Source organism: Oryctolagus cuniculus, chromosome 10, assembly GCF_964237555.1.
Source record: "Oryctolagus cuniculus chromosome 10, mOryCun1.1, whole genome shotgun sequence".
Lineage (NCBI taxonomy): Eukaryota > Metazoa > Chordata > Mammalia > Lagomorpha > Leporidae > Oryctolagus > Oryctolagus cuniculus.
Window position 1 is genome coordinate 67,672,146 of NC_091441.1, and position 25,130 is coordinate 67,697,275.

Below are 25,130 nucleotides of genomic sequence, written 5' to 3' on the forward strand. Positions count from 1 at the left end.
TGGGCCACGTGTTGGCCAGTCCCTGGGTATTTCTATGGATATCTGAATGCTGTCAGCTCGCAGGTCTGAGGGTACCCAGGTAGATTTTCTTCATCTCGCTCTAAGTTCCTGCATCTCACTTTTCATGTCACACGACCTCTCCTGAACTGTGGTTGAGCCACAAAGATGTTCAGATGTTGACTAAAATAGATGGAATTGCCCCCTGTTAGAAGTAGCATTCTGACAGGTGCATGTCGTTCATCTTGCGTATGTTTTTATTGTATAGGTTCGTCTGGCGAGTGTCTTTCTGTTAACACAGCCCCAGGCGTATAGTCAGTGCAGCCTAAAGACTTGCTGACTTGTTTGTCACTTCAGGAGTGAACCTCAAAGGTTAACAGCGAGATTTCACATTCTAACTCCATTTGTTTTCATTGCTTTATTAGGCCAGGGGTAGTTCTGCATGAGTGAATTTCGGCCAATCTAAACTATTTGTACTGAGGATAAACTTAGTCCTAGTATGCCTTTACCCCTGAGAAATAGAAATGTGAACTTTCCTTATGAGTATTCTTAATTAAAAACTCTATATTGGGTGTTTGATTTGTCTCCTGAAAGATAATGGGAGGGAAAGGCCGCACGGTGTCCCACGGCAGGGCTGCCTCACACCTCGCCCCTGCGGTGGCCAGCAGCTCAGTCGACAGCAGCTCCATTAGTCCATTTCCCACTGCCGTCGTGAAATATTCGAGGCTGGGCACTTGGTAAAGAAAAGAGGATTGTTTAGCTCTGCGTTTTGGAGGCACCGGCTCTGGTGAGGGCCCCCCGGCTGCTCCGCCTCACAGAGGTGGGAGAACTCATGGGGAGATATGGGGAGCCAGAGAGGCCACAGCGTGGCCAAGCTGTGCTTTGACAACACCTTCTTGTAAGAACTAACTGGGGTTCCATGAAAACTGCCTTAACGTATGGCCTAATGACCTCCCACCAGGCCCCACCTCTTTTTTTTTTTTTTTAAGACAGGCACAGTGGACAGTGAGAGAGAGAGAAAGGTCTTCCTTTGCCGTTGTTTCACCCTCCAATGGCCGTCATGGCCAGCGTACCACGCTGATCCAATGGCAGGAGCCAGGTACTTATCCTGGTCTCCCATGGGGTGCAGGGCCCAAGCACCTGGGCCATCCTCCACTGCACTCCCGGGCCACAGCAGAGGGCTGGCCTGGAAGAGGGGCAACCGGGACAGAATCCGGCGCCCCGACCGGGACTAGAACCCGGTGTGCCAGTGCCGCAAGGCGGAGGATTAGCCTAGTGAGCCACAGTGCCGGCCCAGGCCCCACCTCTTAAAGGTTCCTCCAGCTCTCACTGTGGCCGTGTAGGGCACCAAACATCCTCATGTGACCCCATGAGAGACACACTCAGACTGAAGCCAGGGTACCCATTCGGTGAGAGAGCAGAGGGAGCAGACAGGAGCCAGGCCCAGGACCACATCCCAGCTGCAAGTTTCCAGGCTACCACTTGGTGCCTTTCTCCTTCCGTCTCTGTCCAGGCTGTGTTTTCGCTGGGATTCTGGACTAGGTCCATTTCTCTCTTCTGCAATCCCCACTGCATTCACTTCTAGCCTGGACAAGCGAGTCCTGGAGATGCACAGCACTATTTGCTGTTTCACAGGTGCATGGACTTGAGCTCTGGTTTGCTGGGAGTTAACCAAGTGACTGCAAGCGAGCCATGTGCATTCCGTCCATGGACCTCATTTTTCCCACCCAGGAAATGATCTCCAAGAAGACTTGGCACTTGGAAACGTGAATTCTGTAGGGGGACAGGTGTGGACGTGGCCAAGTGCCATAGGGGAAGCCTGCCTTTCCCACCTGCAGCTGCTCGCGGCTGCGGAGGCCGTCATCCGGCCTGAGCCACGTCTGCTGCACGTTGTCCTTTGAGCTGACTTGTGCTTGTCTGTTTCAGGGCTGGGAGAGGGTTCTGCCATCCTTCATCCAGACAGCAGGTCCCATCCTAGATCCTTGGAGAAGAGCGCCTGGAGGGCTTTCAAGGAATCGCAGTGCCATCACATGCTGAAGCACCTGCACAATGGCGCGCGCATCACTGTGCAGATGCCACCCACCATCGAGGGCCACTGGGTCTCCACGGGGTAAGGCCACGGAGGGGCCAGGGGCACACAGCTCGGGTCTCTCTCATGCATTGGAGACTTTGTGTCACCTGCAGTGATGGACGCCTTGTCTAGGTTCTCAGGAAGGTCCATGTTAACTCTTTGAAGTCACAGTTAGTGAGCAAGCAGGAACAAGTGCTGGAGAAACCTCATTCGAGATGACCTTGTACCACTGCTAGCCACGTGGTACCAGTGAATGGATCCTTGTTTCCTGAACTCTGTGGGCCCACTTGTGTCTAAAAAGAAACCATTAGCAAGTGAAATGAAGAGCCTGTGTTTCACCAGCGCTGAAACATGACTTGCAAGCCGCTTAGTGTCTAAATATTCTAGCCATATTCTGGTAACTTAATCTACAGTCGCAGGGTTCCAAGAGTAAGTTAAAAGCTACCTCCACCAGCCAGGGCATAGTTCTTGGATTCTTTTCCATGCTGGGAAGCTGAGATTTATCCCAGTTTGAGCTCAGGCTTATCTTCCATTAGAGCTTTTAAAAATAGCTGAGAGACAGATCTCTGATTTTTTTTTTCTCTCTCCTACCCATTAAATTGCTGAGAATTAACCAGACTGACTGGGATCTGATCACGTCTCCCCACATTGGGATATGTGTAGCAGCCTCAGGGACCCTGCTGGGAGAGAGATTGAATTATGGAGAGGAGAAAAAAGGAATTTTATAAGATGAGGAAGATTCCGAATTTTTTTTCTAAACATGGATTCTCTCAGAATAACCACACGATAAATCATTTGCCTCAGTCTTCTTCATGTGATGTACTTTAAAATTATTTGTCATTGTATTCAACAGAAAGTGATGGCATGCCTACCCTGTGCTGGACACTGCCCTAGATTTTGTGTAGATGAGGGTACTTCCAAAAGTTTGTGGACTGATGGAATTTAAAGATAAGGTTATTTTGTTTGCAAAGATTTTTGATGAGCATAATCTTTTCATAGTACTCATTTTCCACAAACTCGCTGAAGTCCTTGCGTGCTGCACGCTCACACACGTGGGGCATTGCTGGACATCAGCTGGCAAACTTTTATGTGGCAAAAGGCTCCTGCCTCTAATGTAGGGTTGACCTCTCACCAGACTGCTAACGACAACATTTAAATATTGGTGATGTTTGAGACCCACTGAGTTTGGGATTTCAGCCCAATTGCATAACTCAGCACAATGCAGATTCTCTGTTCAAAGTTACAGACCTGAGTGGAGTTACGAGGCCAGATGCCATGAGCTGAGAGCTGTGACATAACTGCAACGAAAGAGGGCTTAAGGACAAATTCTTTGCATGGTGCTCTCAGAACCATCACCAGCCCCGTCTCGGGCGCAGGCTAGGCTGCGCCTGTGTGAACTGACGATGATGGAGCAGGCAGTGGGAGAAGGTCCCTGAGCCGACGCCCACCGAGGCGTTTTATATTCCTTCATGCCTGTTTCTGACCCAGGAACCCAGCATTTCTGTCATGCCCCAGCAGAGGGCATGTTCTGGCTGCCCAGCGCCAACAGAAGGAATCTTCTTTCTGTCTCCCTGTTCACGTGGCCTCCGCCTGGGTGCCCCCTCACTTTAGGTTAGTTCTGGATGGATGGAAGGATGACTTTGCATTTGCCGCTAGCTGGTCAGAGTACATTTCAGGGTGACAGTTCCCTTGCACCTGCCTCTTCCAGACAGGGCCCACAAAATCAAAGCGTTCAGGGAGTCAGCCGCAGGGAGCTTCTGTGAGAGCCATGACTCCAGACCCATTTCTTTCCAGAAACAAAGCCATTCCTGTGTAAGTGTGGCCCAGCAGAGTGTGGCCCTGTGGCCTGTTCGTATTCATATTGTGAGTAGAAGGCTCTATGGGCTAGAATAATTGGGAGCAACTGCTGGAGCTACACTGCCTGGATTTGGTTTCAGGCCCTGATAGTTGCTGGTCACATGACCTTGGGCATGTGCCCTAACTTGGTGCCTTGGGTTCCCCATTTGTGAGATGCCAGTGACAACTGTACTAACTGCCTGGTTGTTGTAAAGGCTCAGTGAGGTGGTGGGGCGCACAAAGGGCTCAGGAGGGAGTGAGGGCTGTGGCTCACGTTTCGTCATCACCGAAATCTGTCAGCGCGATACTGAGCCTCTTCCACGTGCAGTTGGGCTCACAAGGTCTTGCCTTCCTTGTCTCCTCCAGCTGCGAAGTCAGGTCGGGTCCAGAGTTCATCACCCGGTCTTACAGATTCTACCACAACAACACCTTCCAGGCCTACCAGTTTTATTATGGCAGCAACCGGTGCACAAACCCCACCTATACCCTCATCATCCGAGGCAAGATCCGCCTCCGCCAGGCCTCCTGGATCATCCGCGGCGGCACGGAAGCCGACTACCAGCTGCACAGCGTGCAGGTCATCTGCCACTCGGAGGCGGTCGCCGAGCAGCTCAGCCAGCGCGTGAACCGCACATGCCCGGGCTTCCTGGCCTCGGGGACCCCCTGGGTGCAGGATGTGGCCTACGACCTGTGGCGGGAGGAGAATGGCTGCGAGTGCACCAAAGCCGTGAACTTCGCCATGCACGAGCTGCAGCTGGTCCGGGTGGAGAAGCAGTACCTGCACCACAACCTGGACCACCTGGTGGAGGAGCTCTTCCTCGGCGACATCCACACTGATGCCGCCCAGCGGATGTTCTACCGGCCATCCAGTTACCAGCCTCCGCTGCAGAACGCGAAGGTACCTGTTCCGGCGGCTGCCCGCGGAGCCCCGCCGTGCCCTGTCTATTCCATAAAGCGGGTGGCCCTTTGTGTAAAGGCATGTTCTCTGGGGTCCAGGGAGACCTGGGAGGGGAGATGTGGAAGGCGGGGTGTAGGGGAGGACACGGACACAGTCCGAGACCCAGGTCTGCCGCCGGCGTGCTCTGTGATCTGAGGATGGGATTTTCCTATTTGGAGCAGGTGGGAGAGTGGGGCGGTGGCTCCTTTCCCCTCTAATATCCCAGGAGCCTCTTCTGTGGTTCTAAGAGGAAAACACGAAGGGAAAACAGAGGTGCTATAAACCACAGTGGCAAAAGACGCCAGATCAAGCACTGACCCCAGCCCTGGGCAAGCGGCAGGGTGGGTGAGGAGGGCCGCAGGAAACGTGAGTTGCCTCTGTGTCTGTAACATCTTTGCACGATCTGCCTTGTGCTGACCATGTGGGGGTGTGTCTCCAAGGCCACCTGATGAGTGCGTTTCAGTGGAGACCTTGAACCCAGACTTCTCTCCCCCAGATCCCATGTCTTTTCCATTGTACCCAATGAAGGGTCAAGTCCCTGGGACCAGAAGGGAGGACCAAGGAGGACAGGAAGCAATTAGAACCGTCGCATGTTCTCTTCTGCAGTGATACTTCAGTAATGATATTTGCAGTCCACAAAGCGTTTCCTTCCCACCAGCTGAGAGTTCATGTTAGCATTAACCCGATCGCTCCCACGGCAGGGCCTGGTGACTCCCAGGCCGAGAGGGGCACTGGCTGCTGGTCAGCAGCAGTGAGGCGCGGGCAGCCCCAGGCCTGCTGCAGGGGCCACCGGCTCATCCCTGCACTGTCACCTCTGTCACTGTGATTGGCTCCCGGGGAACATGGGCTTTCCGGTTGCAGAGCCCTGTTTGGCTTTGGTGGCTTATTCATTTTTATTTGTAACTCATTTTTCTTAGTAATCCTCATAACCAATGGAGACATCAGAGAGAGCTGCATTGCCAGAGATGGCTCAGTGCCACTTTCTTGATCTCCATCATCCTGAGCTCTTGTCACGAAAGTGGCCTTTGTTACAACTGTGAAAACCCTGCTGAGCAAGTGTCTCCTGCTGCTGCACCTCGCTGGGGGCGTGTCCCCAGGTGCAAGGTGCAGCATGATGAGGGACAGGTGCCCCGAGACCCGGTGCTGCCTGCCACTCACCTGCACCTGGACAGCTTGCCAACAGGTCCCATGATGCCACTGGGTTTTCCTACGACACAGACTAGGAGCCAGGTCTGCTCTTCTGCCTTGGGTGTTTCAAAGGTGCTGAAGAGGGCAGGTGAGGGTGGGACAGCTGCCTGTCCCCTTCCTGTGGGTGACCAAGGAAAGGAGCCCAGCATGCCACCCTCCAGCAGGTGGCTTCACTAACGATGACATCTAGGAGAACCTGCTCCCCAGGGTGGTACCTGGCCTTGGTGGCGCTCCTGGGGACATAGACAGGAACTGTGGGCTTTCTTTACTTACATTCTGGGACCTCGCTTGGCTGGGCAACGGTAGCATCACTCAGGGTCAGCACTGAGCACTGTGACTAGGGAGCACTTTCCCAGGGTCTCTGATTCTTACAGATAGCAGAGACTGGGGATTTGCATTCCTACACTTTTCTTCCTCTGAGTCCGATCAGGCCAACTTTCAAATGATCTCTGATCATGGGAGGCGTGAGCGTCATGAATAAAAGCGGCAGATAGCCCAGAGATCTCACGTGAGCCAAGTGCATGGCCCCATCTCTCCCTGAACCTACATGAAGATCTGTTGGGCAGGCAGAGGCCTTCACATCCCTGGCTCCCCTTCTGTCGTCAGAGATGCTAATAAGAACAGCCAGGAAGCAGGGAGGCTGGCTTGCTCCTGGAGGAGGCAGGTGCAGCCACAGCACCCACCAGGGCTGCAGGCAGCACCCGCATTTCTGCTCCAGACTTAACCCGGGGCTGGTCGTTTGCATTAATTCAGGTCCACGGTTGATTTCTTCACCTGCGCATGCCCACATGGGCTCTTAGAGCTCGTAAGCTCATGTTAGCACTGGGGGAAAAAAAAAGAAGGACCATCATCAGCTTTCATTTCTTGTTTTTGTTTTTTTTTTTTTTCTTTTAAGATTTATTTATTTATTTGAAAGTCAGAGTTATAGAGAAGGAGAGACAGAGAGAGAGAGAGGGTCTTCCATTTGCTGGTTCACTCTCCAGTTGGCCACAACCGGATCTGTGCCGATCTGAAGCCAGGAGCTTCTTCCGGGTCTCTCATGCGGGTGAAGGGGCACAGGGACTTGGGCCATCTTCTACTGCTTTCCCAGACCATAGCAGAGAGCAGGATTGGAAGTGGAGCAGCCGAGACTTGAACTGGTGCCCAAATGGGATGCCAGCACTGCAGGCGGTGGCTTTACCCGCTACGCCACAGTGCTGGCCCCCATCAGCTTTCGTTTCTTACCTCTGTCTTTCCCCCCTAAACTCACTGTTGTCCCTCCAACGTGTGGCCTCACATGGAGGTCAGCAGGGGTGAGCCAGCGTTCCTCAGGCCTGTGGCTCCGGTGGATTCATCCCTTCCTGTGATCAGTGCCCCTGAGCAGCCAGAGCCTGTCTGTTGGGAGACCACCCACGTGTGTCTTGCAAGGAGAAATGATTGAACCCCACCATGGGAATTGAGGGTGGCTGTTGTACAGCTGATCTTTGGGGAATTTTTTGAATCAGAACAGTTGAAGAGTTTATTTTTATTTGTCTGTTTTTCTAACACCGTCTGGATCCATTGGCAGGAAAATGGCCTTGGGAAATGGTAGCCCGTGCTGGAATCCACTTCTGCCGCCCTCATCGGCCTGGGCACTGGTACTTTCCCAAGTCTCAGAGCCTGAGTCTTTCATTCCTGCAAAAAAGGCAAACACGCGTGCGCCGAGGGGGTTAATGTCCAGAATGCTGTCTGCTGGGCTCATGGCACGAGGAGGGTGGCTGACCAGGGGACATCAGAGTGTTTTATGAGCCTGGCTATAAAACACTTCCTCCCGTTTCTCCTCCCCATGCCGCTGCAGCGGCGGTGGTGGGAACATTCATCCGGCTTCTTACCAAGTGGACTCTAGTAGACCCAATTCCTGGATTCTAGAACCATAGGACCTAAGATGTTGTCCACAACGTACTCCTGAGTTGGAACAAGACAAGAGAGGACTGAAGAGCGTGCAGAAGGCAATGCCGTTTACAATAAACAGACTGAAGAAGAAAGAAGAGGCCAGTGTGCCAAGGAACCCAACACTCCTGGGAGGGTGTCTAAGGCAGCGAGACCCCTGCCTGGGACTTGGGGAGAGACACAGCCTGGGACTCGGGGAGAGACACTGCCTCCCTTTTGCAGTTTGTGCCATGATCTTCCAGCGCCTGAACTTCATCACCTACAGCAGGACCCTGAGGCCCAGAGGCAAGCTGTGGACACACAAGAAGCCGCAGGGCCAGCCGGGAGGAGAGTGCAGGCGTCTGGAGCCTGGCTGCTGTGTGCCCTGGGCTGGCTGCGGCTGCCCCGCCGGGCCGGCTGGGGGTTGGTTGAGGGCCGCGTGGCTCTGGGAACTGAAAGGGCCCATTCTTCTCGTGTTGTCCTTCCCGTTGTACCTCTTGGCCTGCAGTGCGCAGCAGAGTCCTCGGGAAGTTTTCAGATCCTTCCTCAGGACAGCTAGGCGAAGGGATGAATGGCCTTGGCTGGCCGTGTCTTTCCAGAAGCTGGGCGTGTCAGAGCCCTGGCCGCCATGGCTGTGACCCGACAGGGGGCCGCGGCAACAGGTTGTCTGCTCCAGCTGCAGCCGGAAGGAGCGTGGAGAGCGTCCTCAAAGCCCACACAGGCCTGCCCGGGGGCAGGGGCTGGAGCTCCGCCTTTGAACTCTCCTCCTTCCCTAATTGCGGCTCCGTAGAGACCTGGCTGAAAATTAGCTTAAATACTAAATTGAGTTTGAAACCACGAGTCTCAGCCCCTCTGGAAACAGGACACCGTGTAAAAATAGAAACTTTAAGTCGATGTGTTTTTCTAAGCTTTATGCAGCTTTGCTGTGAGGTTTGAGTCCTCCAGCAAATAAATCATGTTTGCAGGGCCAGGTGCGCGGAGAGGGCCCTTTCGGGATGAAATGGGCTACTCCTCCGGAACAAAAGTCAAGACAGTCCAAAATAACCGGGCAATCCGCTGCCTTGCCCAGGTCGCGTCTAGCACTGGGCAGCCGTGGCCCTCTGCCAGGGTTCTTCAGAGCACAGCAGCCAGCAGTGGCCAGGTTCGTTCTTTCAGGGATGGCATCGATTGATAATTAAAAGCCGACCATTGCCAGGGGCCATAGAGATGCCTGAGCCTCAGGATCAGACGCTTAAGCACATAGAATTGGTCTTTCTCCAAGACTCTGCACTGCTGCAGGCACGGGGTCGTAAATCAGAGGGACTGCGTGCAGACCAGACAGCGTTCCCCAGCACGCTGACGGCCGCCGCGCTGCCCAGCACGGGAAGGGAAGCAGTGGGATTTTCGAGGACCTGAGCCTGGGAGAGAGAAGAGGCTCACGTGCTTTCACCCTGGAGTTCTGTAGCAGCCGCCACACTGGGGCCCAACACATATATTTGAGGGGGCTTGGGTCTCAGGGCCAGTCACCCCCTGCGGTCCCCTGGGGAATTTGGTTCCCAGATACTGAGGACACCCTGATCAGCAGGTGCTCAAATCCCATACAGGGAATGGTGCCGAATCTGCATGGAACCTAGACACATCCTCCGGCAGACTCTAAATCAACTCCGGATGACTTATCCCCATCGCAGTGTAAATGCTGTGTCAATAGCTCTTACACCCTATATTCTAGGGAATAAGGGTGAGGAAAAAAGTTCGCACATGTTCAGTACAGACATAATTGGTTTTTGAATATTTTTGAACCACTGCCAGTTGAATCCTCACGTGCAGAACCCGTGGATACAGAACCTACAAATAGAAATAGAAAGGGCCGACTGTGTAAAGTACAGGTGGACTGCAGGACATCCTGGTGTGTGTGACAGCAGAGGGACTTTGGACCACGTGGTTGCGGGCCGTGGGCTCTTCTCTCCTGCAGCAGGTGTTGGGCTGTGTGGCAGGAAGGGCTCTCCCTGTGCATGTGCCTGGCTCAGCTCTTCAGTGGGAGGAGGCTGGGATCACTGGAACATGGAAAGGGCCAGGCGCTTGTGGAAGAATCCCGTGCCCCTTCTGTTTGCACCAGTGTATGGGAGAGGGATCACAGAGGTGATGGTGGGTGGAGGAGTGGGGAGGAACGGAGGTTGAAGGCGGCAGGAACTGACAGTTTCAGAAGCCCGTCAGGTGAAGGCTGACTCCTCCAGGAAACCATGACCCCAGGCATTTGCACTAAGGCAGCCAGTGCTGCGCATGATATGGAAGCAGGGGGCTGGTGACTGGGGTCAGCCAAGGGGGTCTGGACTCTTGAAAGGGTTGCTTTTGTGGGCATCTTGCTTGGGCCAAGCTTGGAGGAGTCACATGGCTGCCGTCCTGCAGGGCTGTTGGCATCCACTCGTACCGCAGACACAGCTCATTCTGTTTGTCCACTCCAGAGGGTCTCTGCAGATAAACAGGCACGTCAGGGTGCTTTATTTAAGCAGTCAGCAGACCAGGAAAGATTTGTTGTCTGGGACAATGCAAGTGGTAAACATTTCATCCCTTAAAAGGCAAAAGAGCTCCAAGGATAGATCGAAAGCCTAGGCAGCAGGAAATTAGCCATTTAAGAAGTATGTCTTAAGTCCCTACTATGTGGGGCAGTTAGCTGAGCACCATGGGGACAGAGCAGGAGGAGGATGGGCCAAGCTATAGGGTCCTTGGGATTTACCATAGACTTACTTTAATTACTACAGTTAGTGTGCTTTAATTATTTAAATGAACTAAAATGCACAGGCATGGAAGAGACAGCCAAACAAGTAAAACTAAATAGCAGTTTTCTTCTGTAACCATTTCTAGAGTCATTTTGACCAAAGAGCCAGCTTCCAGTGGTAGTTGGTAGCCAGCCATTGAGTCCATGTGCAGTGTGCACCGTGCAGGTAAGGCAGAGGCAAAATCACTCTTTGTGATTATGGACATTTCCTAAAACAAGAAAGCCCATATGAGCTCATGTCTTAGATTCTGACTTGTTAGAAATCCCACTGCAGGAGACCATGGTGCTCCTGAGGATGTGCCACATGTCCCTTAGCTGCAGGATGCAGAAGAGTGTTCAGTTGGTCCCTGCAGTGTGGAGCCAACCAGAGACCAAAAGGATGAGCAATCCGCCTTTCACTCCTTCTCCCCCCACCCCTTCCTCCTGGCCCATCCTTCACAGATGGTTCTGTAAGAGACTGGGGTGCTGTGCAGTGTCCCTGGGAGACGCTGTCAGCAACCTGCACCCTGGAGTGTGTGTGCACCTCCTGCAGGGCTGGCTGGGCTTGCTGGCCAGTGCCCTGCTGTGTACATGTGACCTTGTCCCACCTGCCAGGAGCAGTGGGACTGCAGGTGTCAGTCAAGAGGGCTGCTGGCACAAAGCACCCTAGACCTTTAGTATCACCTTTTTGGAGGCTGGAAGCCTGACACAGGGGTGCCAGCATGGTTGGGTTCTGGTGAGGGCCCTCTTTTAGGTTGCAGATACTGATTTCTCCACCGATCCTCAACTGGGGGGATGACAGAGCCCTTTGCAGTCTCTTTCATAAGGACACTAATCCTGTTCCCAGGGGTTGCAGCCTCATCACCCCCCTTACCAGGCCTCCCCCAGACACCCTCACCTTGAGGGTTAATATTTCAACCTGTGCATTCAGGAAACACAGCATTCAGGTCATTGCAGCAGGTAGACAGCCAGCCACACAGTCTACACCCAAAGCTACAGTGAAAGGACACCTTCATTACGATCCCTTTGGGTGACCAAAATGAGCCTTAGTTCTTAAACACCTAGGACCCCAGATCCAAGAAGCACTCCAAGTGGCCCTTCCCACAAGAATGTTGGCTGCAGCATCTACAGTGAATGCTACCTAATCTGTTCACTTCTTCAAATGTCTGCTGACAGCTGCCTGCCCCTCAGTGTGTCAGTCAAGAGCCCCACGCTGCCCTCTTCATGCAGGGCAGTGTCCTGGATGTCAGGGGATTATGAGACAAAGAATGCTTTGGCCTTGACCTGAAGAACGTTAAACAGTGCAATGGGGACTTTCTGAGAAGGGTGTACTGGGGGACATCAAACAGTATGTGGAAAGATGGAATGTGTAAAAAAAAGTCCATGGGGAGAGCATTTTGTGAAGCGGTTAGACCACTACTTAAGACTCCCACATCCCCCATCAAGTGCCTGGTTCTAGTCCTGGCTGCTGTGCTCTGCTCCACACCCTGCTGATGTACACTCTGGGAAGCAGCAGATGATGACTCGAGTAGTTGGGTCCCTGCTACCTACTTGGGTGACCTAGAGTTCTGGCTTCCCAATTTCATGCTGTTGTAGGCATTTGGGGAGTGAACCAGTAGATCTCTATCTGCCTTTTAAACAGATGGATGGATGGATAGATGGATAGATAGATCATATTTTGTTAAAGATAAGTCTCTTTTGGTGCAAAGAAGTTTGAAAGCCAGGCATAGTTTTTTTTTTTTTTTTTTTTTTTTTAAATAATGCACATTGCCAGACTTTTTGAAGACCCCTGGTACATGCAGGATTATTTTTAGCAGAAATTTAACCAGCCACACTGCAAATTGAACATTAACCATGGAAGGTTTCTTTCTGAGAAGCATGAATGTGTTTTTTATCCGTCATTTAGTTCCATTTCTCTTCCTCCTCAAACAAAACTTTTCAGCCCAAGAAATGCTGCTTTTGAGGAATGGTGTTTTAGCCGGGCCGCTTCTGTAGTGGAACTGTGCACGGCAAGATCCTGTCGAGTCATTTCTTTCAGGGGAGATGGCAGAAATAAGTGGGCACTGTCACCAAATGGTGACAAACCAGCTATGCAGAGATAAGAGAATCCCATAGTCCTCGGCCAGAGAAGACCTCCCCCAGGGGCCGGAGTCCTTGATGGAAAACTTCAGCCTGCGAGGCCCTCAGGGCCAGGAGGGAGCACTCAGCAAGTCCCCGTATCAAAGTAGGGTCTGATTCTACTTCTGGTTTGTAAAGTCGTCAGAGCCAAGTTCTTTCCTCTCTGTGCGTCTTGGTCGCCCCTTCTGGAACATTACCCATGGTCTCCTTGGAAGGTGTAACACTTAGGGAGAGGATGGGCTCTGAAGAAGCCAGCATCCTGCAGACGCAAGCCACAGTTGCTAAACTTGCGATCAGGGAGCTGGGCAGGAGGCAGAGGGCAGAGGCGGCAGCCCCACCTGCCCACCCCACTCAACGACGCTGCTCACTGAGAAAGCCTGAGGTTGAGTGTTCCCTCTTAGAATAAACTTGACTTCTATTTTTTTCCCCTGAGATTAATTGTATAAGGCTCTTTTTCTCTCTCCTCCCTCTTTTGGCTTTATAGCTTTTAATAGTTGGTGTAAAGAATAGCAACAAGGAAGCACATGCTGATCTCTCGGCTTTGACCTTCAAATCGTCTTGTGTTCAGAGATCCGACTTTAAATAGCCCTATTTCTAAGGTTCAGGGAAGTGGAGAGGTGCAGATGCCAAGTCGGTGAGCTTGGGAAAGGGCACTTCTCAAGGGAGAATCAATCACGCATCAGAACGTGCATCAAAAACAGAAAAAACTAATTTCAGGGAGCAAACGGTATCTCACTCCTCATGTTTGAAAACTCCACCTACGGCCTTCTTTGTGTCTGCTACACTTGAAAGGCTATTCTTCTAGAAAAACATGTCAGCAAAAAACTTCATAGAGCCAATATAATATAGAAGGGTCCTTCAGGAAGTTTGTGGACAAAATGGGAGTCCAAGATAAACTTATTCTGGGTCGAAGATTTTGTAGTTCCTTCATAGTTTGATCATAAGCTTCATTTTCTGTGTGCTGATGGGCTATGCACATGGCTTTGGTTTCTGCCGCCCTAGACTTATTCTGCAGATCTCTTTAATTTTCATTCAAGCCAAGATTGTGAAATCAGAGCACAAATCGTTTTCAAATCCATCTACAAAGCATTAGAGGTCTCTGTATAACCCTGGCTAAAACTGTCCCTTGTCAACAGGATCCACAAAGAGGCCAGGAAGGCCACCTTTTGTGGGACATCTTTGGTTTCTTAACTAGCAGCCAAAGAGTTGATTCGGCTGGTCTGGGAAGAGGGCTTGGCCCATAGTTAAGATGCCCATTAGGATGCCCACATTCCAAATCAGGGGGCCAGGGTTCAGTCCCTGGGTCCAACTCCTGAGTCCAGCTTCCTACTAATGCAGACCCTGGGAGGCAACAGTGATATCCCTGGCTGTCGCTCCCCCTCTTCGTGGAGGAACGACACAGGACCCTGCGCTGTTCTTTCGTCTGCTCGGCCCTCCCCGGGTTTGCTGCTGGTTCTTCCCGGGTTGGCTACCGTCCCTTCCACCTCCGTGGAAGGGCGGTTCCCCCTGCCACATTCCCCACTTCCGCGGGGGAGCGGCACACCGCCGGCCGGCTCTCTCGGGGGCTGCACAGGTGTTCCTTCAGATAGATGTTCCCCTTAGATGTTCCTGGTGCATGTTGTCTCTCTCCTCCTTTATAGTCCTCTTCCGCCAATCCCAACTCGGCTGCCCATACGCCGAGTACGCTGCTCTCCTGCAATCAGGAGCAGGTCCTACAGTTTATTGGTTGAACTGGAGGCAGCTGTGTAGAAGCTGTTTTCTCCTCTCCCAGCGCCATATTGTGGGAAAGCAGATGCATAGAATAAGTCTTAATTCCATGGCCGGCGCCGCGGCTCACTAGGCTAATCCTCCGCTTAGCGGCGCCGGCACACCGGGTTCTAGTCCCGGTCGGGGTGGCGGATTCTGTCCCGGTTGCCCCTCTTCCAGGCCAGCCCTCTGCTGTGGCCAGGGAGTGCAGTGGAGGATGGCCCAGGTGCTTGGGCCCTGCACCCCATGGGGAGACCAGGAAAAGCACCTGGCTCCTGGCTCCTGCCATCGGATCAGCGCGGTGCGCCGGCCGCAGCGCGCCGGCCGCGGCGGCCATTGGAGGGTGAACCAATGGCAAAGGAAGACCTTTCTCTTTGTCTCTCTCTCTCTCACTGTCCACTCTGCCTGTCAAAAAAAAAAAAAAAAAAAAAAAAAGAATAAGTCTTAATTCCAGTAACTTAGTCTAGTCCGAATTGCTCCCCACACCTGGCACTAGCTCTGACCTGAAGTACCCTAAACCTAGCTTGAAAACTAGCACTAACCTTAACCCTAAAGCTAGCTATAACCCTAGACCTAACCTTAACTCTAACCCTAGCTCTAACCCTAACTGTAACCCTAATCTAGGCTATAACCCTGTTCCTAAGCTAAACCCTAGCCCTAAACCTGGCTGTAGCACTAGCCGTAACTAACCCAAACCGTAGCTCTAACCTTAGTGCTAACCTTAGCCCAAACTCTAAACCTAACTCTAACCCTAGTCCTTAACCTAACCCTAAGCTTAGCTCAATTAGCTGGGTTCTTGACACCCATGTGAGAAACCTGGATTGAGTTCCCAGCTCGGCAGAGTCCCAAACATTTCAGGCACTTAAGGAGTAGACTGTCAAATTGGAGCACTGTTTTCTCTGCCCTGCAAACAAATTTCGAAAAAAGTTTAAAAACAGGTTAACTTGTCAACAGCCAATTAAAAAAAAAAATTGAAAGAGCAAAGGGGCTTGAACAGACATTTCTTTAGATGGTGCACAGATGGCCAATATGCTTGTGAAACTATTCATCCCTATCAATCTTAGGTAAATGTAATGAAAATCACAGTGGAATACTGAGTCACTCATTTGGATGCCTGTGATGAAAAAAAAATATAGAAAATATCAAGTGCTGGTGAAGATGTGGAAAACGGGGGTCCCTGGTGTGTTGCTGGTGGGAATTTAAATTGTATAGCCCTGCAGAAAAGAATATGGGGATTCCTCAAAATATTCACCGAAAGGTGACCATGTGTCTTAACTATTTCATTTCTGAGCATGTGCCCAGGAAATCGAACAGCTGTGCATACCCATGATTCATAGCATTATTCAGAAGAGCTGACAGACATAAGCACCCCACGTGTCTGCTGTTGACTGGATAACAATGCGGTGTAGACGTCCAGTGGAAGAGGATTCACTCTTACAAAGGAAGGACATTCCAACACACGCTGTGCTAAAGATTAACTTTGAAGGCATTCTGTCTCATGAAAGAGGCCAGAGCAGGACAAATTAGTTGTCCTCTGATGAGCGGCATAGAGAGCAGTCCGATTCATAGACAGAAAGCCTGGAGCCGTGGGTCGAGGAAAGAGGAAGTTGGTATTTAAAGGACCTGGAGTTTCAGTTTGGGAAAATGAAAACATGCTGGCAATGGATGGTGGCAATGGCTGCACAGCACTGGCAGATGACTTGAAGCAACGGAACCATACACCTGTACACCTGGTCAGTTCTTCATGTGTTTTTGACCTCAATCACGTGACAGTAACTAGTGTAAGAATTTGGCAAGACCAGTACCCAAGAGCCAGGCCCGCGCACTCCACGCATCTTGCCTTAAACTCATGCAAATGCACCTGGTACACACAAGGCTTCCTCTGGATTGCCCAGCCTGCCTGGCTCTGCTGCTGCCGACAGACCCATCAGCCAGGACCAGCATTTGTCTGAAGTGACCACAGGCCAGCCAGGTCCTCATCTTGGGACTCGGGACCCCTGCCCTGTTGTTCATACAAAAGAGCACCCCGTAAACACCAAACACTCCCACTCTGGGTGTGGTGCCATTCAGGGACCGCTGGGATGAAGCCGTGCCCTCCTCCCCTCACCCCAAGCCTCTTCTTGTTGAACTGAAAAGCAGTTGATCCTTGATACGATCAGCAGCGCCTCCTGCAGTAACCAAATTGCCTTCTCCCCCTGCCCCCAGCCCCTTCTAAGAAGCATTCCAAGCCCTTCCTGAATTGATAACTGCCATTTGAGAAAGCAGCCACCTCTTTTCATGGATTGATACCCATAGCTTCTTTTAATTTTATAAATAATTGTAAATTTATGTATCTGAAAGCAGAGTGACAGAGGGAGAGACAGATCTCCCATTTGCTGGTTCATTCACCAAATGGTGACAATGGCCCGAGCTGGGCCAGACAGGAGCCAGGAGCCTCATCCGGGTCTCCTGTGTGGGTGGCAGGGGCCCAAACACTTGGGCCATCCTCCACTGCTTTCCTAGGTGTGTTAGCAGGGAGCTAGAATGGAAATGGAGCAGCTGGGACTCAGACTGTGCTGTGCCCCAAGGCTCACATCTCAGAAGGGCTTGAATTAGTCACAGGTGATAATTTCAGATTCCCAGATGACGGGGGGCAGACCAGGCTGTGGGGCCTGGTGCAGGGGGGAGGTGGAGATCGAGGCTGGTAGAAGTGAACAGGGCAGCCCACGTAGCCCTTTCCGGGCCTGCCTGGGAGCAGGCATGGTGGCAGGTGTGCATCACTCTGGGAATGGCACACACTTGGAGCACCTCCTAGGTATCTTGGAGACCTTCTGGCTCCATGCCTCTGCCTTGACCAGACGTGTACACCCAGGGGCTGCTTTCTCTTCGCAATTTGGAGCCCACCTGCCGGTGGTGCTGACCCTGGTGCTTGGCCGGGGCTGGCCCCTAAATAGCCTAGATGTCTTTGTCAGCCTGCACAAAATCCCCACTGTCCTGTGTATGGAATCAATGATTTGAACCCAAGCTCTAGGCTGGTGTGGACTCTGTGTGCAGGAAAGACCGGGAGCCAGGATGGAAGGTGGGATTTTGATGATGATGGTCCTAGCCCTTGCAGGGTCGCCTGTTGTGTGCGGGAGCTGGCCCGGGCGTCACACACCTCTTCACTTTGCATCCTGCACCTTGTGGACTGCTACCCTGTTCTGGAGTGAAAAGCTTGGAACTTTTACCCTAGTGGTTTGCTAAGGAAAGATTTAGTGGCAAAGTTCCTGAACCCAGGGGTGCTTTCTTGTACCCCAGTTGGTGTTTCATTCACGCCAGCAGCATTTGAAAGGCAGAGGCCCCTTTGTGGGGGGAGGGGAGAGAGGCTGTTTGTTGAGTCTTAAGACCCGAAGGGGCTGAAATGGAAACCATCTACTGGGCATTTCTTGCAGCAGTTATGCAAGGCAGTATAATGATGGCCATTGTACAAGTTGAGGAAGTTGGTGACAGAAATGAATAAGGTGCCCAAGGTCACCAGGTGGGAAGCGGTGGGGTTTGGCCCTGGCCCACATGACCTGGCTGGAACCGTCTCCATGCTGTGATTCAGCAGAGCCCTCCTGGGCCGAGCACAGATGCTCCGCCCCCTCTCTGTTTCTCACCAGAGTGACCACGGGGGCAGTTCTGTTTCTCCTGAGTCCCCAGGAGTCAGAAACTGCAGGCACCCGCGTCCCTGGATGGTGAAGACCTGGCCTTCGTCTCCTGCTGTGGCCTGTTTGGTCCCATCGTCTCCAGGCCACGAACCGCGTCAGCAGAGGAAACATCCGCTGTCGGAAATGGCAGCGCTGAGCTCACGTAGCAAGCAGAGCAGCGCGTGTTACACAGCACGCCATTTTCCGTGGAGGAGATCCTGGCTCAGGGCCGCCGGGAAGCCTGCCCTCCACCCGCCCTGCCACCTTCTGGGGAAGCCCAAGACCCAAGGGCAGCCCCAGCCAGGCCACGTGACCAAGGGCTGGGAACCAAAAGGCCTTGGCTTGGAGCTCTCTGGCTCCTGCAAACAGATGCATGCTGGTACAGCCTGACCCCATGCCAGCCTTGTCCAGAGGCTTGCGGCCGCGCCCAGGGCTGAGTGTCCACATGAGCATGGAGTCACAGCCTGGGGCAGAGCAGCCTGTCTTCTATGAGTCAGGGTTCTGCCAGCCCCTTGGCCTTTGAACCCCACCCCAGTGGGAGGAGAATGGTGGAGGGACAAGCCCACGTTCCAGGCGAGGCAGCCCCTGGCGTCAGACCGCAGGGTAATGGTGCTGTGTGCAGGCATCCAGCGCTCCCCTCGGGCTTTCTGTGATGGCCCTGCAGACCCCCCACCCCACCCGCACCACCAGGAATAGCTGGCGCCCATGGCACCCACACTCCTCATAGGAGGCCTTTGCACGCCCAACCTGATCAGCCCTGTCCACAGACCACGTCAGTGTTAGAAAAGGCTGGAGGACCTCAGAGATGCACACGGCGCTCTCTCGCATGAAGGAACTTGCCAAAAGCTAGGCAAGCAGGATGGAGACGAAGTCCGGAAGCTTCCCCACCCCAAGGCTGGCAGATGCAAACAAACTGCCCTTGTGGACGCCTCCCAGGGGACCCTGCCCGCTCTAGACAGCTCCCTTCATGCACAGCCTTCGGGATGCTGCCCTTTAATTGGTGACAGTTGATCATATTGAAACAGCGTAAAACTGAGCACCATAAAACACTCAGCGGGTGCGCAGCTCACCAGCATTAAGCACAGCCACATTGCTATGCGACCGTCCCCAGAGGACTTCTGTCATCTTCCCAAAGGAGAATGCCACCCAGGAAGCTCCTCGGTCCTCGCTCGCCTCCCCTCCAGCCCCGGCTGGCCTCGCTCTCTTCCACCTTCTGTTCCTGTGACTCCTCCAGGTCCCTCGTGTGAGTGAAGTCACCCGATATGTGGCCTTTTATGGCCAGTCTGTTTCACCCAGCACAAAGTCCTTGCGGTTCATCCATGTTGGAGCGTGTGTCAGAGTTTCCTTCCTTTTTAAGGCTGAATCATACTCCATTGTATATACAGCCCATGTCTTGTTTACCCTTTCATCTGTCAATGGACACTCGGGTTGCTTCCGCCTTTTGTCCGCCGTGAATAACGCTGTTATAAACATGGGTATGCAAATGCCTGTCTGAGTCCCTGTGTTCAGGTCTTTTGGGAATATACCCAGAACGGGAATTGTTGGACGAGATGGTCGTGCTGTGTTTGGTATTTGGGGGAACTACAGTAATGTTTTGTATAGCAGCTGGCCCGTTTTACCTTCCCACCAGCAGGGTCCAGGGTTCTAATTTCTCCACCTCCTCACCATCACTTCTTTGCTGCTGCTGTTACTGTTTTGAAGTGCCCCTCCCAGGGGCTGTCCGGTGTTGCCACTGTGTCTGCAGACTTACTAAGAGTCTAAAGAGGGCTCGTGCCAGAGCTGGAATGCTTAGGCCAATCTGTACTGTTGGCACATGCGTGTGCACATGTGTGTAGACACGGTGCACACCCCCTTTCCCTCTTGCCTGTGCACCAGGGCAGAGCCCTGCTGCCTCCTGGCCATCCAGCTTACAGGCTAAGGTGGCTTGGGTGTCGAGGCCCTGCCCCGGTGGACCCCATATGTAAGGAAATGTGCGAGGGTGCATATTCCAGGGAGTTGAAGGTGTCTCAGTGTTTGCTTGTGTGTGTTTGCAGAACCACGACCACGCCTGCATAGCCTGTCGCATCATCTTCCGCTCCGACGAGCACCGCCCTCCCATCCTGCCCCCGAAGGCCGACCTGACCATCGGCCTGCACGGGGAGTGGGTGAGCCAGCGCTGCGAGGTGCGCCCCGAGGTCCTCTTCCTCACCCGCCACTTCATCTTCCACGACAACAACAACACCTGGGAGGGCCACTACTACCACTACTCGGACCCCGTCTGCAAGCACCCCACCTTCACCATCTATGCCCGGGGCCGCTACAGCCGCGGAGTGCTCTCCTCCAGGGTCATGGGAGGCACCGAGTTTGTGTTCAAAGGTAGGATTCCTGCCTTGGGTCCCACGAGCAGTTCTGGGACATTCGTGTTGAGGCAGAGCCTAAGGGACGGATGGGGCTTCTTATGTGCTTGAGCTGCTGGGGAGAAAATGAGGGAATAATCGATGCCTCCTGGCAGTCTTCACAGTACTGCCTGCCTGCTCAGAACAGGGCCCTGTGCTTGACCTTGGCCTTGGCCTTGGCCTGCAGGCCCAGTCACATACATGTGGGCTATGGTCCAAGGAGGATGTTCCTGGGAATGAAATCTCCAGTCTGTGTATTTCCTTGTGTGATGGATCCTGAGCTGCCCTCTGATGCCCATCACGCTTGCCCATGGCCCCAGTGTTTTCTGAGCAGGCAGCGAGGAGGAGGGTTGACACCCCGGGAGCTGGGAGCTGTCCTTTCCAGCCCTGAGCTTGTCCTGCACGTGAGAAGCTGTCCCAGGCCTGCAGGTGGGATCTCCTTGGGGAAGACCCATGCTGTGTGCTGACCACTCAGCCAGGAAGCTAGGAAAGAGCTGCCCTGGGCTCAGGCAGGCAGGTCTCATGGTCACTGTCTCTAGAAATGTCTTTCTTTGTTTTTGATTTGCTGACCATTGTAAAGTGTTGTCAGTCCTGTCTTGCCCAGATAAAGCGAGAAGGCCTCGATCCGGGGTGCAGCTCCCTGGGGAGCCTTGTGTGGTTCAGCTCAATGAGGAGAAGCATTTCTGTTGATGCATGTGAGCCCTAGAGCATCTCAGCGGTCCTTCTAGGGAGGACAGCTTGCTCAGGAACACCCCGCCTTGGATGGACTTGACTGAGAGAGAGCACTCGTTACCTGATTCCAGCCCAGTGCATACACGGAATGTGGTCCCTGGGAGGACCTTCCGAAGCCCTTCTCTACAGGGGCTAGGACTTCTACTTAAATTGATTGCTCATGTTTTTCTAGTTTGCAACCTAAACGTACATAGGATGCCTGGTTTATGGGCCTGCATTCGCTTGTGAGAATGCTCACTGCTATAGGCATTCAGCACCGAAACTTTGAGAAACAAAAACAAAAGTCTGATTCTGGCTGGATCTTGCTTCTTGCCCCAGAGTGAGCGTTACCAAGACAGCTCCCGGGGAGCCCTCTGCTGAGTTCTCTTCCCAGCCACAGGCACGGCCAGCTGCAGCCTGACTCAGCGTTTGCTCACCACACGTGGCCTGTGTTTTCTGGACACATCTTCAGGGTTTCAAACAAGCAAGAAGCAGACGTTCACTACTTGCTAATGTTTCCACCGTACTCTTCTCGAGCAAAGAGGCCTCTCTGTGGAGAGTTTTAACATAGTGATTTTTAGGTGATTTTACTGGCAGAAGTGGGAAGAACTGTAGACACAGTTCCAGAAATCCTCAAGTCCCTTATAAAATGGAGTAGTATTTGCATAGAACCTACATGCATCCTCCAATGGACTTTTTAAAAAAATTTTTATTCATTCAGAAAACAAAAAGAGAGGTAGAGGCAGAGAAACAGAGAGACCTCCCGTCTGCTTAATTGACTCCCCAAATGACCACGAAGCTTGGGCTGGGCCAGGCTGATTCTGGGAGCTGGGAACTCAGTCTGAGTCCCCTACTTGGATGACAGGGACCCAACTACTTGAGCCATCAATGTAGCATCCCAGGGTGTGTGTTAGGAGGAAGCTGGAACAGAGTGTAGAGCTGGGACTCAGATCTGTTAGACACTCAGATGTGGGATGTAGGCATCCCAAAACTGCTAGGCTAGATGCCTGCCCTGCCTTGCTACTCTAAATAATGGCTAGATGATTCATAATACCCACTACCATGGAAATGCTATGTAAATCGATGTTTACTGCGTTACTTAGTGAATCACAAGAAAAAAAGTCTGTGTTTGGTACAGATGCAATTTTTATAGACCTATTTTTTTTCTTTTTCCATGTGTGATTGTTGAATCCTCCCATGTAGACCTCATGGATATGGGTCCAGCTGTATGTTGTGTGACTGCCATAAAAATCAACACAGTAAACTCTTCCCACCTGCAAACGCGTGTACGATTCCTGCAGTTGGGGTAGGGGTGCGGGATTGGTCCGATTGTGTTTCCACCAGAGAGCCTGGTCCAGGCAGGGCATCTCTAGCATTTGGTGCAGGATGTCTGTGCCCCGGGTTTCATCCAGAGGGTCATGGGATTCTCCTCTCTCGTCTGCAGTGAATCACATGAAGGTCACCCCCATGGACGCGGCCACAGCCTCGCTCCTCAACGTCTTCAACGGAAACGAGTGTGGGGCTGAGGGCTCCTGGCAGGTGGGCATCCAGCAGGACGTGACGCACACCAACGGCTGCGTGGCCCTGGGCATCAAACTACCTCACACGGAATACGAGATCTTCAAAATGGAGCAGGACGCCCGGGGCCGTTACCTGCTCTTCAACGGCCAGAGGCCCAGCGACGGGTCCAGCCCAGACAGGCCCGAGAAGAGGGCCACATCTTACCAGATGCCCTTGGTCCAGTGTGCCTCGTCCTTGCCCAGAGCCGAAGATTTAGCAGAGGACAGCCGAGGCCACCGGTACGGCGGGGCGCCTGGGAGGAACGCCCGGCCCCTGCTGCAGGCTGCCCTCGCCTGCCTCTGGGCTCTGCTGCTTCCCAGCGTCCTCAGATAGAAGTCTGGAGAAAGGTCTCTTCTTCCAAACGCGGATTCCTTACAACTTGCAGACTTTCTTCCCGAGACACAGGACGTTGATTGTTTTGATGCACTTGAATGCTGGAGAACTGTCAGTCCCCTCCCCCGCCCCGGCCCTCCCTCCCGGCCCCGAGTCATGAGCAGCGTGTTTGAAGTTTCGGCTTTGAACTCCATCCAGCCTGATCCCTGGCCTGAGCGGCTTCACCACAGTAATTGCACTTTAAGACTGCAGTTTCGGGCTTGTGTGTTTGGTAGAGGGGAGCAGAAGGGCGAGCACTGGGGCCTCTGCTTTTGTTTCTGGTTTCTCTTAATTATTATTATATTTCTGAGTTGAACTTAGAAGAAATAAATCTCCAGCTCTGACCCTTTCTGCCATTGTACCCTGGTCGCTTCCTGTCCTGCCTGGAAACTGTCTCACTCTCCGAGTTTTATGTGCTGGAATGCGATGCAGCAGCGTCGGTTTGGGGCTGTGATCACGACCCCTTGTGTTCATAAAGAGGCGTAGATGTAGATATGTACATAGACAAAGACCAAGGGGTAGCTCCACCAGCCTCACAGCCCTCATGCAAAACAGGAGGCAGTCAGAACTTTGATTTGAGTGAGGAAGCATCCCTAATTAACGGTTCAAAGAATTTATACTGTGTTTATGTCAGTTGCTTTCGCTCGCTGGGAGACGAGGCACTGGTTGTACGCATGTTGCTTCTGATAGTTGCAGAATGCAAGCTGCTCCCTTACCTCTCAGCACAGACGAGAGCAGGGGGGAAGCAGCAGAAGCCACTGCCAGACAGACCGGAGCGGCGATGCCTGGGCCCTGCCGTGTGTCTGATGCCACGTGAGGGAGAGAGGAAGCCCCCGGTCACTGCAGTCTCCTCTTCCTGGGGGACCCGAGTCCTGGCTCACACTCCAGCACCTCTGCCTCCTCCAACGACACACAAGGTGACAGAGCCTGGGTGCTTCAGTGGCTGGCTGTTCTCAGAGGGTGCGGCAGGTGCATCGTGCTCGCTCCAGCGGATACCAGCTCCGTGTGCAGAGTCATCGCATCGTTGGACAGGCCAGCCTCCCTCGCTGTCCTCCGTGTCACTGACTTGGCTCTGCCCCTGCAGCAGGCTTCAGGACCGCCGTGTACAACATCGGCATCTCAGGAGGCCTCAGAGGAGGCAGGAGTTCTGAATGTTCCTTCCTTTGGATGATTTTGAATGGTGCTGTCTACACACGCAAGGTCATTTCTGATAGCAACAGGAGCAAGTGGAGAGTACGTGAAAGCCTCGAGGTAACTAAAAGCAAACGTGGAAACTGGCACCCAGGCTCCGGGCGTCCCTGTATTTAAGAATTCACTTTACGAAATGCTGTAGCCTTCAGTGTGATGTTAAAGTTGTAACGATGGCATGGATTACCAAAGTGCTTTATCTCTAGATTATATTTTAAGTGATGGTGCAAACCGAGGGGTTTATTCAAAATGAAAATACTAACTTAATGTCTGCCAAGTTTAATAAACAAAGATTTTGAAAATATGTCCACAAAATACGTCTTGTCTGTGGATCTGATTAACACTGACGGTATCTTTGAGAGGCATAGCAAAATCACATGAAAAACTCTGTTCCTCAGTGAGTTACCAGAAAACAGATAGATTTGTAACCACTCAGTTCACTGTGCTTACCTAGATTTAGCTATTTGGACTTCAAAGAAATAGTCCTTAAATATTTGAGGGGTACACACACACACATACGCATGCATACACACACACGCACACATCTACCCCTCCCACCCTCTAATGCACTCTTCAAACGCCCACTGTGGCTGGAACTGGACAGGAGCTCGGAACTCAATCCAGGTCTCCCACATGGATGACAGGAACCCAGCTACTTGTGCCATGACTGCTGCCTCCTGGGAACACTCACAGAGAGCTGATGTCATGTACTAGAGCTGGGTATCAAACCCAGGTACTCTGACGTGGTGCACACTTAACCACT

The 25,130-nt window shown here is 52.6% G+C and overlaps 1 protein-coding gene across 1 annotated transcript in view; it reads left to right on the plus strand.

The window, feature by feature from the left end:
- The window catches only part of APCDD1 (APC down-regulated 1), a 37,102-nt gene extending 12,420 nt beyond the window's left edge, over nucleotides 1–24,682 (plus strand). Inside the window, exons 2-5 of the mRNA XM_008261027.4 lie at nucleotides 1,924–2,107; nucleotides 4,271–4,802; nucleotides 20,195–20,516; nucleotides 22,692–24,682. Of these exons, the coding sequence (XP_008259249.4) occupies nucleotides 1,924–2,107; nucleotides 4,271–4,802; nucleotides 20,195–20,516; nucleotides 22,692–23,140 (1,487 nt within the window). The 3' untranslated portion in view covers nucleotides 23,141–24,682. The remainder of the gene's footprint in view (nucleotides 1–1,923; nucleotides 2,108–4,270; nucleotides 4,803–20,194; nucleotides 20,517–22,691) is intronic.
- Nucleotides 24,683–25,130: the final 448 nt, after the last annotated feature.